At 39.4% G+C, this 17104-nt stretch overlaps 1 protein-coding gene across 2 annotated transcripts; it reads left to right on the forward strand.

Annotated features, from left to right (window-relative positions):
* Positions 1-713: 713 nt before the first annotated feature.
* Positions 714-15735, forward strand: ccdc50a (coiled-coil domain containing 50a). 2 transcript variants are annotated; one of them, XM_037674618.1, is made up of 11 exons: positions 714-974; positions 3480-3542; positions 6209-6338; positions 7565-7655; positions 8045-8150; positions 13675-13826; positions 14015-14059; positions 14357-14488; positions 14632-14741; positions 15176-15285; positions 15622-15735. In XM_037674618.1, the coding sequence occupies exons 1-11, from the start codon at positions 920-922 to the stop codon at positions 15639-15641; spliced, it is 1014 nt and encodes a 337-aa protein (XP_037530546.1). In that variant the 5' UTR covers positions 714-919; the 3' UTR covers positions 15642-15735. The 2 variants fall into 2 exon arrangements, with proteins under 2 accessions (XP_037530546.1, XP_037530547.1); XM_037674619.1 differs by lacking the exons at positions 714-974; positions 3480-3542; positions 6209-6338; positions 7565-7655; positions 8045-8150 and adding an exon at positions 12075-12965.
* The last annotated feature ends 1369 nt before the right edge of the window (positions 15736-17104 follow it).

Here is a 17104-nt window from a genome sequence, read left to right on the forward strand (position 1 = left end):
GATGCAGGAAGAGGGCCACCTGCATCATGAAGGACCCCACTCACCCAGCACACACACTTTCTGCCCCACTTCCCTCAGGCAGGAAGTTGCGGAGCATTAAGCATAGAAACACTAGACTGAGGAACAGCTTCTACCCTGAAGCTGTTAGACATAAATCCCTAATCAGGAAAATTACTGTAATGCCACTTTAATTGGAGATTTGACATTTTATCTGTGCTGCTGATTTCTTACCTTAAGCTGCTGTATACCCATCTGCTCACAACAGACTCATGTTCAGGCTGCTGTTTAATGCAACGTAATATATTACATAATTATTGCTTTGTGTATATCTTAGATCCTTGTATACTGTTTCTTTTTTATACTTTATATATTTGTTATTTTTGGGTGTAACTGGGACCGTGAGTACACAAGTTCGTTCTACCTCATGCATCACATATGCGAATGACAATAAAGAACTTGAACCTTGATGAGCTGGTTTTTTTACCCATACACGAATGTGTGTTTTTATATTTTTTTTATCGTTCCTTTTTAGATAGACAAAATGTATTCTAGTTTATTTAGTTGCATCTACAAAAACACCACAGGTAACAGTTTGGGAGTAAAATGAAGAATGAAGCGGAAGCTCCAGCTTTTATTTTGACACGCTATTATCGGAAGTGCACGGCCTCTCGCGAGCTTGCTGGTTGGTCGGAGCTGGTCAGGAGGGAGGGAGTGGACGCTCGCAGGAAATCTGACTCGCCAGCTTCGGCAGCGACGTTTCGGAAGAGGGTGGCTACCGAAACTAATCAGCAGGGCAGTCCAGCACCTGAGCCATCAATCGGGTTTATGAGTAAAGGCGATAAATCACCAGCCTGCCGTTAACCTTGGAAAGAAACGCGACCACCGTCAGCGGTTTTTTGACTTATTTATCGGTGACAACATGGCTGAATGTAGCATTAGCATCGACAAGAATAAACTGCCGGGAGTGAAAGAGGGTAATGTCCATATTCCTAAGTAAATGCAAAGCTAGACGTCGCTAGCGAGGCTAATGTTAAACAAATGAAGACGTTTTTTTTTTCTGTTTGTTCTCAGGCACTGTGATGGTCACAGTCTGCTAACAGTTGATGCTAGCCCATAGTAATCACACTCATTAGCCTGGCTGTAGGTGTCATGCTAGATTTTGTATCCCGTTTGAAATGAAAAAATATATACATATCACTATAACTAAAGGTACATTTTAAATAATGTTTGGAAAGTGAAACAATGCTTCCACTCTTCATATCCAACGCTGTATTTAACTTTTGGTTAAATAATTTAAGGAAATTGATAAATGGCATGTCATTTGTGTGTGGACGTGTTTTTTCTTTTGTTGAGCTAGCTTTGATCACATGGATTTGATGCTTGTTTTTAGGTATGTTGTTTAGCCAGACCTCTAAAGATAGGGTGCATAATGCCAAATCTGACCAATCCAGTTCTTGTTTGTCTATGAAAAATCCACCATTCTGAAACACGTTCGTAAAAGTATGTTTAAAAACAGCACCAGACCTGAAACTACATCTATTGTTACTGCTGTCAATAGGAAAATTGAGTGTGTAGAGGTGGTTTTAACTCCGAAATGGATCATGGCTTGGAGGTGATTGAAAGGCAGCATCCTGTGTGTGTGAAGCAGCTGCCCAGCTTGGTGTTTGTTATTCTGGTCAGAGAGAGAAAGCTGCATTTTTAGTGCTTGTCCAGTCTGCCTGAAGAAACCATCAAAGCAACTGGAAAAGTTTCAGGTCCATCCCTCCATGTGTGAAAGATGAGTACAGATACTGGACTCGTGGTGATTGGGATGAATTCTAAAAATGACGGTAGATCGATTTATGATGCTTAAATGACGGTGTGAAAATGGTAATCCTTCTGTCACCGTTGTTTTGTTGTTGTAAACACCGTGGTTTCAACTACCACCTTTATTGTTAGATGGTTAAACTCAAGACAAGATAAACCAGCCACAAAAACTCCTTGGTTTCTTGGTTAAGAAGATTAGGCATATGGTAGGAAAATACTGTGTTAATCAAATTCCAAACTGGCCTGGGTCATGTGAGGATTTAAGCAGGTCGTGACCCTGCGCTTTTTAACATGTTTACCTCCTTTCAGTCGGTCGTCTGCCATCTACTGTGAACAGATTATCGCAGCCCATGCGTTGATGTGAGCTTTGCAGGAATGGCAGCAAAACATTTAATCCAAGCTTACTCTAATGTGCACTGACATATATGATAGTCACATCAGTTACTAGTTATTTTAATTCTACACAGATAAAGTAATCTGCGTGAGGATTATTTTGTAGATCTAGTGCAAAACTTCCAGTTAAATAACTTTATAAATGGACCAAGTTTGTGTTTATACATCACATGACCTTGATGTTTATTTTTCAGGGAATGCAAAAAAAATATATAAAAATCAAGTAAGTTTCACATAAACTTTAGCTGAGATACTCAAGTTTTAAATGTCCCTGTAGCTCTTCTGTACAGGAAGCTGTGCATGTGTGAGATTTTGGGGGTTTTATGAGGGAAGTAGCACTCCTCCAGAAGTCTGCAAGAATAGTTTTCAGGTTGATTGCTCACAGCATGGAGGCATCTAATACTGAAACTACTGAAATATGGAAATGTGTCATTTTGTAAAAGTTAGAAAATAAGTTGTCTTTTTTTTTTTTAAGAGAATGCTGTTGTAGCTGTTTTGTGTTGCTAAAGTGTTTTGGTTAAATAATCCTGTAGTTTATTGTTTTCCATGTCTTAAATTCTCATCTTCTGATGGGACTTGAGTAATGTTTTAGATCTTGTGCTAACAACTGACACAATGTAGTTATTTTAAATGTTTTGCTACTTTTCCAATTTAAAGTTTTGAACCCACAATTTTTCTGTACTGTCAGTTTGTCACTTTGTATGACTCTCTCCCCTGTAACCAATCAAACCAAAACAATGATAAGACAGCTTCAACATAAACTTATATTTAGGCATACAGTGCTTCCGCTTTCACAGTTTCACTTCTTATCCACGTTGATAAAAATAGTTGAACCCATTTGCAAGATGATCATTTTATTTATGAAGCTGAGAGTGTTTATAGTTTTCAATCTCACATGCAAGTTTTTTTAATAGTCACGGACTGTGCTTGCATTGTAAACAGAGAACAAGTTCTGTTCTTTAAAATTCTTTGCTGCAGACTGATTTTTGCCAGCTTATAAATACAAAGAATTTGGGTTTTTATTTTGAAACCGTTTCATGGCTGATACAGTTGTTTGTCTACATGACAATTCATTTGACTTTCCTCCTTTAATTGTCCCTCAGTTTAAAAAAATAAATAAATAATATATATAATTTTATTGTAGGAGTTTTTTTGCAGTTTGGGTTGTTCCTTTTATAGCTTCTCTTATGAGTAATGCCAATTATTTATGGTATAGGTTAACCATCAACATCTAAATAAATACTCTTACATGTGCATCTTTCTGTTTTTTGGTTTTCCAGTGTGCCGAGATTTTGCAGTGCTTGAGGACCACAGCCTGGCATACAACCTCCAGGAACAAGAAAGTAAGACATTTACTCATGCTTTACTTTTCCCCTCAAATCTCCATATTTTCTCATTTAAAAAATGCAGAACACCTGCTTATATCAAATGTGGATTTCTTATCCATCCATCATTATCTTTTTATCTGCGTTTTCTTTTTCGGGTCATGGGGGTCACTGGTGCCCATGTCCAGCAATCACTGTACGAGAGGCGGGGGACACCCTGGACAGGTCTCCAGTCCATCACAGGGACACATAGAGACAAACATTCACTCTCTCATTCACATCTAGGGACAATTTAGAGTTACCAATCAGCCTAACATGCATGTTTTTGTTCTGTGGGAGGAAACTTGAGTACCTGGAGAAAACCCACACATCCATGCAGAGAACATGCAAACTCCACGCAGAAAGGTCCCGAGTTGGGATTTGAACCAGCGACCTTCTAGCTGAGATGCAACAGCTCTACCAACTGTCTTAAACAAAAGAACAAAATCTTCCTTTGAACTCTGTATTCTCATGAATTTTACGAGTTCTAAATGTTAATTTTAAGTTTAGTCACTGCAGACTGGTGCTGTGGTTACTTTAGTTCTCACTTTGCAAAATTAAAATTCAAGATGTAACCTGGTTTTGATGTGCACAAGAAAAATCTTTGCAAGGGTGTTGCTTTTTGAGGAAATGTGTTTAACTGTGATTGTAAACTGCAAAGACGGCAGTCCTTATAAATTTATATTAAAAACCTTGCTTCAGCTACACAATAAACTGCATAAAAGCTGGTGTGGGATGTCACAACAGCACTTCATGAGAACAACATTTAGTCTGAATCACATTATGTTTGTGTGTGTGCTGTAGTGCAGAATCAGCCTGGTTTAGAGCTGAAGGTAGACACTGAGACACACTAGTCTCCAAATATGTGTGCTATGTGTCCCTGCACGCCCTGTTAGATCAGCTCGTAGGACTTTAATGTGAGTTCATAAGCTCTAACCAGCAGCAGGCGTTTCCCTGCTCCTATGTTTTTAGAGTAATAAGATTAAAATGCTTCTCATCATATAACGCTTTAGCATTTTTTGTTTGCTTTTGTAATAAAATGTTGATGCTATAGGTTAAGTCGCTTCTAGGTTAGGCTAGAAGGATATTTTCTGCCGGTAGTCGCTAACAAAAATGTGGCCTCAGACAAAACAAGGTCTTTCACATTTCCAGTTTTCTGCAGATAACACCTTCACGTGTCCTTCAGCTTCACACATTTACACAGAAGCACCAGAAATCCAAAGAAGACCGCTTTTACAGAAAACTGGTTAATGTTCAGATTTAAGGTTTATGGGCTGATTATATTTCTGCTGCAAACACAGTCGACAACTATGGATGTTGAACATCAAGTATTTTTCCCCCACAAGTATGACATTTGAGGTTACCATGAAAATTTTAGTTATGTAAAAACTCTGCCAGAAACAGCCCAGATCTTGACATTTGTAGCCTGTGTGGGGGTCAGATTGCATCGTTTGGCTCAACAGATCTGATCTTTGTGCAGGAAAAAATGTTCCTTTCTCCTCTGACTGTGGAGAGCAGAGGAAAACGCTGACCAATGTACCTTTCAGTCCTTTAAGTACAGTGTGTTATTTAAGTACAGTGTGTTATTTAAGTACAGTGTGTTATTTAAGTACAGTGTGTTATTTAAGTGCAGTGTGTTATTTAAGTACAGTGTGTTATTTGTATTGTGCTTTTTTTTTTTTTTTTTTTCCCATCATGTGGATGTTCAAAGATGCTTCTTGGAACATTCAAAAATGATCAGGAACAACAGCTGGCTTTTATTTACATGTGAATTGTTGATCATCTGATTGTCACATGGAAAACATTTCTTTGTGGTTGTGTCAGCATTTAAACTTTATTTTATTCCCTGTGAATTTTTCTCAGTTTGAGCGTACGACTATGTGCCCGAAGTTCATGAAGTTGGTCTTTTTAACTCTTTTATTTTTTTCCTGAGTTGTGTGAAACTTCAAGGTGAAGTTTCTTGGAATGGGTGAATGTCATCAGTCTGGTCATGTTGTTTTTTTTTGTCTTTGCTTCTCTTGAAAGATAAATCAGTGTTTCTGTTTGAACAACATAGCATTCGATAAATGACAGCCCTGTCAGAGGTCGTGACATCAGTGGTGCCCTTAAATATGTTTTGCAAGGTTTCAATACATCAAAAGAAATCAATACTAACCAGCTGACTTTATATCAGTTTGGTACATGGCTCTGTTTCCTCTTTCAATCTCGGCTGACAGAAACGTAAACTTTATAGAGCTTCTCATGGCTTAAAAATTGCCATTTGTGATTTGGTCCTTTTTAAAATGGCAACGGATCAATAACTGGGTGAAACAGTCGAGTGAGTGAGTGATGCTCTCCGTGCTCTCAAAGTGCAGAAAGTGCGTCAGCAAGCAGGATTTATTATCTGTATTGGCAACAATGTCCCATCGCACAACCTTGGAAAGGCACCTCAGCTGCAAACCTTCATTTCTCAGTGGCTCTACGTGCGCTGCTTTCATTACGTCCCTATCCTCTGTAGCCTGTTTTTACAGCTCCTCAACCAAAACCAAAACTCTAGATAAACTTCCAAGCTGTTAATTATTTATCTTAAACTACGCGAGCCTTCTGTTCTGACTTGCTCTGTGTGTACAGTTTTAAGAGCAGTGCCTTTCTGTTTGTCTCCGCAGTTGAGAGCCATTTGGCTTCCAACGTCCACAAGTGCCGCCTGGTGCAGCAGGACCTGCAGGTGGCCAAGAAGCTGCAAAAGGAGGAGGAAGAGATTGCCAAGATTAAGAGCCTGAAGCAAAATAATGACATGTGGGTGTCTCAAATGCAACAGCACACACCAGTTTTAATAGAAAAGGGAACTAAAATGTTCATGAAATGGAGTGCCACTCCAGAGGAGCCTCAATTTGGTCATAACATGAGCATCTGGTGAAAACCAAAATAACTCGTGTTTGTACCAGATGTGTGAAGTCATTCTGCTCCTTCTTTAGCTCAATTACACACTGAGCAGTGTTTACTTGGTGTTTTTAAGGGAACAAAATAAGTGAACAGAAATTGAATATTTGTCCTTCAAAGGCTGCTTGAAGTTGTCTGTAAACTGTAAAACATCTGCCCATAAGATGCTGCTGCAGTGATGGCTTCTGTTTCAGATTAGTGTAATCTGGTGTAATTACCGTTTACCAGATTAATTCTATATCAGCAAAATTATTCAGCAATCCAACTGTAGATAACCCCCACTACTTCCTACTTAGTTTAAATCATTTTAATCCTGTTATTAATGGAAAATATATCAATTTGTTTTTGTTTGTTTTTTTCCACAAATGCCAGTTTTTTGTTTGTTTTTTAATTACCAAAATGCTTTTACTTATAAAATAAAACGTATAAAGAGCAACTCTAGCTGTTTGGAGTTCCAAAAGCTTATTTTAAATAATTTTCCTGAAGTCTGCTTACTCAGAAACTAGCAGAAGAGGTGCACATCCTGAACAGGTTATCTTGACTGGGTGTGTTGCTCCTGCGTCGGGGAACTCCAGCTGCATGTACCGAAGAGGAAGGAAGTACAAACGTACATTTAGCAGCATTAGTGAAAACAGAAAATATGCATTAAGTGTAGTGATGCCTGTCTTAAAGGACAAACTGAGTCATTCTTCCTTTTGACTTTTTTATTATTTTAATGTGACCTGGTGAGGTCAATATTTCTGATTTTTTTTAGACTAACATATTGATTGATGTTTAATCCCTATATATATATATATATATATATATATATATATATATATATATATATATATAGGGAGACGATGAGTTCATGAGACGATAAAGGAAAAATTGAGGCATCAATTTGAAATGTTTGGAAAAAGTAATATTTGTTTAACAATGAAGGAAATAAGAACGTTTATTAAAAACTTTTACATCAAACATTTTCTTTTATCCACACTAGAAGGACTTGAAATGAGCATAACAATTATGTCTGTATCCTGACTTCTCTGGTCTTGTTTTATTGTCTCCTCGTTTATAACACAAATCTGTTGGAATACCAGCGAGCGGCAGGACAATGAGATCGCTCAGGAGATTCAGGAAGAACTGGCTCGACAAGAACAGCGGCAGCGGCTGCAGGAGGAGGAGGACGCGGTAAGAAACACTCAAGTCACATTTCTGCCTGTTGACGTCAGCAGGCTAACTCCTCATTCCTGCTGAATCCTCACTCAGTTAGCACAACTCTTGTTTTTTATAGTCATGATTACAATGCTGGTAACGGTCAACGTAAATAGCAAATACCAATTAAAAAATGGTTCTCTTAAAAGTTTGAGTTTCCCTCACATGAATAAAGAGCTGTCAAATATGACCCTATTATTGTCTGTTCAGTGTTTCAAAACTTGGAGTGTGTTGTATTGGTGGGAAATTATTCCGCTTGGCCTGAAAAAGGAACTTTAGGCCTCACTGTCATGAATCAAAACTGCAATTTTGTCCAAGAATAGCCATGTTTATGTTTACTGTGGACTTGTTTCTTTGTTTTGTAGTTCATCGCTCGACAGCTGCAGGAAAAGGAGAAGATAAGAGAAGAGAGGAGGAAACAAAAACAAATGGAGGCCAACTTTCATGAAGATTATTATGAAGATCACGGAGGTTAGGAGATGATTTTATCTCGTCCTTTTTTAAGTGGCTATAAAACTCCTCAAATATTTATTTTCCCCCCATATAACCTGATGCAGAAAGACACGAGTGAATGTTTCCTTGAAACGATTGTGTTTTTTGTGAGGGTGTGCTTTTTGATTTTCCAGAGTTGGAGATTGTTGCTGACTCGGGGCAGAGATTTGAGAATGCATTTAAAAGCACATTGTTAGCCCCTAAAGAAAGTCTCTTGTAGTCCTGCTGAAAATAATTGAGTCTTTATTCTCCTTCATTCAGAGAAGCAACTGGTGGAGATGGGTTTAACAGAGTGAAGTGTAGCAGACGTTTGAACGTGCAGCGTCTAGGTCTGAGCACGAGTTTGTTCTTGAAGTCATGGGTGTGACTTCGAGTGGGAGAGGACTTTCTTTTTAAATATTCTGCAGCCGTCTCATTCTGCTGAATTTAAAGTGGCAGACTGGCTCCTAGTTTTCATGACTAAATCGTTTAAATTGTTTTTAGATTTATTTCTCAGATTTATTTTCTCATTTTTCACTTTTGGATAGTGAGCAGGAAGTAAAAACCTCTAGTTTGCACAGATTTAAAATGAGCGTAACCTTTGTATGTTTTTTTTTTTTTTTTTTAACTAAGTGATATTCACCCCAGATAATTGTAACTTTTTAACGCCAATGACACAGGAAGTGAATATTGTTTTATTTAGCGGTTTCAAGGATGTTGTCTGGTGTGTCTAGACACGCATGTAAACAGACACGCTGGCCTCTTTGACAGCTGCACACACTTGCCCCGTTTTTATCTTTTTTGACACCAACAGTCTTTCTGACCTGTGTAAAGACTGACTCCACCTTGTTGCTTCAGCTTTATGTATCAGGTGTTCAGAATTAAGCCTCTTTTTAGTGCATTCACTTCAATATTTGGGTCACTGGCAGTCCCAGATGTGTCTGCTTTACAGCCCTATCAGTTTCAACTTGAGAAATCTCTCTGCACAGTTTGTGTGCGCACGCTGCCTGTGGTAGAATTGGCTTTTGTTTACATTGCACTTTGTATTTTGTAGGAAAGATGCTGCGAATGTTGCAACTTTACTACTATGTGTTGAGTTGTTGCTGTAAAAAGGGGTTTTCCAGTTGAGTTCTGAATTGTTTTAGATCTCCATTCTTCTGATTTCTTTTCGGTGTTTTACATTTGCACATAAACGTATACAAAAAAAAAAAAAGTCAGGGAAATCATGTTTTCTTATAAGGTTCCCTGAAAGGAAATGTGAGATTCCTGACTGTTCATTTTAATCCAGTGGATCAGTCACAATTCAGTTCAGTTTATTTCTATATAGCGCCAAGTCACAGCAGAAGTTCTCAGGGCACTGAACAGAAACGTTCATATATTTAAACGAAAGTTAACATTATTTATCTGAGGAGCAGACCACTTTGAATTTAACTTCATCACAGAACTCTCATCTTGAGCAAACATGAAGGCGACAGTGGAAAGGAAAACTCCCTCATGAGAAAGAAACCTTTAGCAGAACCAGACTCGGGTCAAGCGGTCCTCTGCTTCAATTGGCTGGGTTTGAGAGGAACAGATACACAATGGCAGGTCAATAATCACACACTGAGATAGGAATGGTATAAAATGAAAACTATTAAATTGTAACAGTTCGTTTTAGGAAATGTGGCCAATTTGTCCTCCAGTAGTCTAATCCTATAGCAACATAACAATTCAACCCTATTTATAGGATTTATCAAAAAGGAAAGTCTTAATCCCAGTCTTAAAACTGGACAATGTGTCCGCTCTACAGACACAAACTGGAAGTTGGTTTCACAAGTGAGGCGCCTGATAATGGGAGATCTGCCTCCCATTCTGCTTTTGGAAACTAGGAACCGCGAGTAAGCCTGCAGGTCTGAGAGCAAAGTGCTCTGTTAAGAAAATTTAGAACAATAAGATCTCTAATATAAGATGGAGCTAGGTTGTTGAGAGCTTTGTAGGTTAGAAGTAAGAGTTTGAATTCAATTCTGAATTTGACAGGGAGCCAGTGGAGAGAAGCTAAAACTGCAGAGATATCTTATTATCTTATATGATCTCTCCCACTAACTCCAGTTAAGACTCTGGCAGCAGCATTTTGGATCAACTGAAAACTTTTTAAAGAAGTATTTGGACACCCAGTTAACAAACCATTGCAATAGTCCAATCTAGACGTGACAAATGCATGAACCAGTTTTTCTGCATCAGTTTTCGATAAGATGTTTCTAATTTTAGTGATATTACGCAGGTGGAAGAAGACCGTTCTAGTAACGTTTTTAATGTGGGGGTTAAAAGACATGTCCTGATCAAAAATAACACCAAGATTGTTATCATTAGAGCTGGAGGACAGATTATTGCCATCTAAGGAGGGAGAAAGACTGAAAATTTATTCCTAAGATGTTCGGGTCCAAAAACCAAAACCTCAGTCTTGTCTGAGTTTAAAAGTAGAAAATTAAGGGTCATCCAGGTTTTTATGTCTTTGAGACATGCATTAGTCTAATGCTGGTGTCGTGGAAAAAAAGGAGATTCCCAAACAGGCCAAGGTGTAGTTCATCAGATTTATTTACAAAGCTTTGGAGAGCAGTCCAGCATTCACTGAACATGCAATTACAAGATTACACTGTTATCAGTGCTCTCATCCATGTGAAAGCCTGAACTGCTCTAACTTTCCTGTAGGAACGTTCTGCAATGTCCTGCTCATGTTTGTGATGTGTGATATTAGTTTCATGTAATCACTCTTACTGTGGCATTAGTGAAGAACAGAAAGCACTGGTTGTTTTGATCTCTCAAGGGCTGATTGAGATGATATTGTTACGATAAGAGTTGATACGATATGGTGACATGTCTTCAAGCAGAGCCCTCGACTCAGATCCACTCCTTCCTGTCTGCGGCGGACCTTTCGATGACGGCTCGGACATGGAGGGGAAAAGCTGAGGCCTGGGCTGGAGGGTATTCTATAAAACTAACTTGTCCGGTTCAGGAAGTTATTGATCATGATGAGTGCAAATAATACACATTACACTCACATTGGTCACACAGACCAGCATGGTAGCAGAACTTATGTGTCGATGTAAAACAAAATCTGAGGATGTTTCTTTAAAAACTAAAGCTTGGGGTCATGAGATAACCCCAAACAGCTCTCCAGTTTCAGCTCGACTGACCGTGGGTGGCGCTGTTGTTTTGTGTTGATGAGTTGTGACTACTTTCTCAAAGTGTGCGCCTGTCGCTGCGTCTCTGGATGTTTGAAGAGGCTGAAATGTTTCACTTTCGTTAGATACTACGTTTACAAACTTTTCCAAGTTAGGTTTTCCTCCTCACTGCTTTTTACCACAACAACAGACACATTAAAGGGGTAAATGTTTCTTAAAAGGGAAGATGAAAACAAACTAGCCCTGGTATTGTGAGCCTCTTTTTTTTTTTACTCTGAGCAACAGGCTATCGGTTTTTAAACACTGTGTTAACATGAATTCTTCTCCAGTGACTCTGCGCAGCAATGACTGTGCTTCTCCAACGTGCATTTCCACTCATTTGTTTTGTCTGTTGCATGCCCTCTCTCAGCAGACCGGTTTAATGAAGGTGTTGTTCCGTTTCAGGTTTACTTTGTCCGTCGTACTCTTCTTCTCCTGAGTGTTCGTGCAGAAAGTGTACATGGGTTATACTCAGTAATACATTAAAGGAATTCAAGATCTTTCATTTTCTAACACTAATACTGCTGTTTTTATTGAGTACACACTTGTCTCCTTTGTCTTAACTTTGTTGTCATTTTTACAGAGAGACCCACCTTTCTTGACATTTGGGTGCGTTTTACATTTTCATATTGATACTTATCCTTTGAGCTTCATCCGCTTCTCTCTTCACAGGTGCTGTTAGTTCTTACTAACTGTCTTGGTTTATATAATCCTGTCTGTTTTTATTTATTTATCCATTTTTAACATTTTCCTCTTCTCATAATTTCCTCCCCTCCATCCTGATCAGCTGCGCAACCCCTTGATGTGGACAAACACACTCATCAGAAATCACGGTCTCCTGGCCGACACGACTCGTACTCGTTGGAGCGCTCGCAACAGAATCACGCTCCAGATTATTATTCAGTAGATCCCAAAAAGAGCGGGTACCCGAAACAGGACTCTGTGGCCCCTCGTAACCATTCCAAATATCCAGAGTACTACTTGGGGACAGAAGGGGGGCGAAGCAGATGTGCAGATCCATATCCAGAACACCTACTGCCCTCCAGAGGCAAGCATGAAGACGGGTGTCTAGAGTTTGAACATGCTCATACTGGAAGAGCCAGAGAAGAAGGAGGGAGAGATGCTGATAGAGCGGTGAGGAAGAAGGAGAAACCAGCCAGACCACCGTCACCAAAGTTTCCTGTAGAGAGAGATGAAGACTGGAGCAGAGAGAGACAAAGACCTGACAGGGGAAGAGACAAACGTGTTGAAAAAGATTACAGGAGAGATGTGGAGCAGGACCTCAGACCGATGAAAGGCAGGGAAAAATCCAGAGATCGAGTAGCTAGTGGGGACAGACAGGGACAGAAAGCCAAAGACAGGAGTCGAGGCAGAAGCAGTGACCGGGCACTCGAAGAGGACTTTTTGGATCAAGGACGTAGGAAGGAACGGCTGAGAGAGACCAGGGAGGAGGAGGTGGTTGGCGAGAGGAGGGCCAGGAGCCGGCAGCGTGTCCACTCCAACCCTGTCGAAGTGCTTGACGGGTACGTGAATGATAAAGAACGAGGAGGCGGCAGGGAGACGTGGGACCCCCAGCAGGGGGGCGGCAGTCATACTTACACCAACAAGGAGACAGGTACCACCCCGAGCCCCTCCTCTCGGCTCTGTAGGGGCGTTTATGTGGTTTGCTGCTTTCTGCAGGTGGTGGGTTTTAAATCAGAATGAAAACGTTCCTGATGGTTTGAAAAATCTCGGGGCTCTTGTGCTGCGGGGGTTTCCTCTTTCTTGCGATGTTTGCCGAGTTGCAGCGTCGAGAACAACGACCGTGTTGAGGCCGGTGCATGATGTGGGTTTCCTGTAGAATAAGCTGTGAATCCAAATGAATTGATGTGATTCGGCATTAACAAAGGGTTTCAGGGCTTCTCAGCTGATTGTATATTCTTAACAAAACTCCATGTAATTATTTTGCTGCTGCTTGAAGTCTCGCTTTTAATTGTATTATCTCAAAATTGCCTCAATCTGTGTAGAAAACAAAATGGTGAACACCAGTGGAGATGCACTGCAGCCCTTTAGATGCCTTACGACTTTAATAAAACCACACGTGAATGTGCCATTTTCATGTAAACAATGTTATTACCCAACCAACTAATGCATAAAACATTAAACCGAATAAACTTGTACATCAAGTAAATCACCTAACTGTTGATAAAATAGAACATATGGTTAAAGACATGTTGGCAGTAATTTAGATTTTATTTCCAGATTAATTATTTCATAATTTAACTCATTAAATTAAAATCATAACTGCTTTCCCGTTTGGTTGCTCAATTTAAATGTGCCTGCAGGTCGTATTGTGCACAAAGGAAGTGGAGCGGTCGTAACAGAAGTGGACTACGGACTGAGTGAGGCCACCCAGGGGCTGACGAATCTTAATATTCGCAAGCAGGAGCTGAAGGACATGGAGGTCGCAAGAAAACTCCAAGAGGAGGAGATGAAAGTGAGGAAGACTATAGAAGCATTTAGTCTTAGCTCATAAGTTTTATATAAAACAGGGTTGAGTATAGTCGGACACATCAGATAAACAACTCTTTCTCTTGATTTTTCCAAATGTTTAAATTTTGACACTTTTGTCTTCAGCTAATATTTGACAACAATTTAATAAACGATATGATTAATTTGTTTCAGGCAAGTAATGTGCATGTGCGTGCAGCCCAAGTGGCAAAGGATGAGGCAAGTCTTACGTTTTTGTTGTCTTTTTAAATTTTATATTCTCTGTTCAGCTGACTTTATGTACATATAAGTGAGTTTAAGACCATGACCAAACAAAGGATTATGCAATGATAAATAACTTACTTTTTATTTGTTTTTTGGGTTTTTTGTATGCATTAGTGCTTTCCTAGATAAGCTCCATGCTGAGCACCATCTCGTTTTAAGTAGGATTTGTGCCGTTTAATGTGTGTAAAATCTTCTTGGACACAGATGTGGTTTTTCTATGCCTGTGCACATGATCCAGTTTTCTTATGGCAGGAACTGGCTCGACGCCTGGCAGAAAACGAGAAGAAGGAGTACAGAAGGAACCGAGAACGGGAGAAGGAGCGAGAGAGGCTGGGCTCGGAGAAGATGGCGATGGAGAAAAGGCGGCATGAGGGAAACTACAGGGTGACTTTTCCTTGACCACACCTATTTTTAAAACGTGCTCTTCAGTGATTTGTTTTTACTGTTGTTTTGTAAAAGTCTTTTTTTTTTTTTCTTCCCCTTTTAAATCTTCTTTTTTGTTGTTGTTGTTTTTTTTTTTTTAACAGCACAATTCAGAGGAAGTTGTGCGTCCCAGAACACGAGACGAGTATGATCATCAGAGGCACCGAGACGAGTATGATCATCAGAGGCACCGAGACAACCACAAACCTGCCAGGTATTAAGCCAGACTATGTGGTTAGAGCAGTCATCCTCCCGAGGCTCAATGGGATTAACCTGTATAAATCAAGGTTGAATGAATGAATCCTCTAATGGGAGAGTTGGGGGTTTGATTCCACCAGCAGTCCCATGTTAGTGTCCCTGGGCAAGACGCTGAACCCCTCATTGCCTGACTTGATGCATGTCCCATCGGTGTATGGATGTGATCTAAAGCACTGATTAGAATGATTTGTTCAGATTATCTTTGTAGAGATGTAGTAGAGTGCTGTATGGATGTGTGTGTGTGTGGAGGTAAATCAGGACACATATTGTTGTAAAGCACTTTGAGTTTCTTGATTAGACAGAAAGGTTCTATACAAGTACAGTCCATTTACCATTTAAGACCAAAGAAATGTGAAAAAAGCAGGAATGAATGTTTTCTGTTTGTCTCAGACCACCTCAGCCTCGTACACACGACTATGAGAATGTGACCCCTGGCTATGGCTACGCAGGCCACCCTGCTCCCTCTCGTCCCACCACAAGACCTGATGTTGCTTACAGAGGTAGAGAATTATTCATTTAGGGTTTGAAACACTTTTGTTTTAAACCTAAACATGACTTATCATAGTTTACTAAGGGGGAAACATGTGTTGTTCTAAATGAAATGTTATGTATGAAATAAAAGTATTATGGTGTTTCCATTAGAAGGAAATTTTCTGACAACAGACCACGGCATGAAAGAAGTGATGCTTTACTGAAGCACAGTGTTTGTTTCCCTTTTATAAAAGAGAATATGTTGGGGGGGAAAAAATCACCAGAAACAAGTGTGTCTGAAAGGAGAGAAGAGTAAATCTGATGAAATGAACTAACACATCTCTCCTCCTGTTCATCTGTTCCAGGTGCCTATCAAAAGCGATGACTTGGGCCCCAAACCAACTGTAGACATGCTGTTAGTCCTTTATGCTTTTTATTTTTCTTTGCATTTTTACTGTATTTTTTTATCATCTTGCTTTTTGACCAGTCATTTTATTTTGATCAAAATCTTAGAGACAATCTGAAGAGCTTTAGGATTTTTATTTTCTGATCCTGGAAGTGGCTCTGAGTGCTGGAACAACACTCCTTTTTTTTTTTTCCATTTGAAACATGTTTGTTTTTTATTGAGATGACATTAGTACTAGCCAAAGGACCAGTGCTGCACAACCAGCTCCCATGATTTCATCCAAGCTGTTGGGAGTAGAGGAACTGGCTCTTTATCCTGCTGTGGTCATCACGTGCTGATGTCTGGCCCATCTGTGGATCGTGCCATCAAAAGGGCAACAAGCAGCCCCTCCATGTGCCACACAGCCTCAGACTCTGAAGGGATTCATTTCTTTTACTGTAGTTTACATAAACAATGAAAAATAACTTAAAAAAAAAAAATCCAGCTTTTATCTTGGTGCTGGCAGTTCTGGCTTTGATAAATGTTAGTGCTGAAGACCCGGAGCTTTTTGACGATTCATGAACATTAACTGTCTTTTTCTGCTTATTGGGAGGGAGGGAGGGCAGGTTTTAGCCTCAGTACTCTTATACTGACAGTAGTGTGGCTGTATACAAGCACTGTTTCTCTGTGCATGCTTACTGAGTGTACAACTACATGCATTTCAGATCTATATCGAATAATCTAGCTCCTTAAAACTCAAAAAGGGCTAAAGCCACGAAAAGCCAATATATTTTTTTAATGAACAAAGTATCTACTTGTTTGTGTTCTATTACTGTACAATATATCTCTTCTGCAACTTGATCATATTTACCATTCAAAACTGAAATGCATGTATGTTGCTTGTCTGCTAAACTTGTGCTAAAGGCACTTTTGTTGTACGTTTGAATATTTGCCATTTTTTATGCTGTCCAGCTATGTGAAATCATTGTGAAAGTAATTATGTTCTACTAGTTATTGGTTCACAAAGGGAACTTTATATTTATTTTTATACTATATTTTGACTTTCTTCATTATCTTTCCTTGAAATTTCTTTCACGTCCAGGTTTTTAGCCTCAAACTCAAAAGCAGACATCACTTTCTGCTGAAAAGACAAACATCTGAACAGTGCAGCACACGATTTGGGTGAAGAGAAACTGGTCCCATTTCTACACCAGTTCTGTTTTTATGGCGCCAAAATCTGTAAATTTTCTGTTCGTATTTAGTAAGTTAAAGAAAAATGAGAAGCACATTTTTATTTTTATTTTTATTTTTTTCAGTTAACGTGATTCATTCTTGGGATACTTAGTGCTGCCTTTACGTTTGTTTAACTAAATGTTGCCAAAATAGTAAGTCAGCCAAACATGTTGCCTCCTGTAAGGAGAAACGTCAATTTTCTTTAGCCAAGTATGAAACGTTTGTACAGC

Source organism: Nematolebias whitei, chromosome 3 (assembly GCF_014905685.2).
Source record: "Nematolebias whitei isolate Nwh7 chromosome 3, NemWhi1, whole genome shotgun sequence".
NCBI lineage: Eukaryota > Metazoa > Chordata > Actinopteri > Cyprinodontiformes > Rivulidae > Nematolebias > Nematolebias whitei.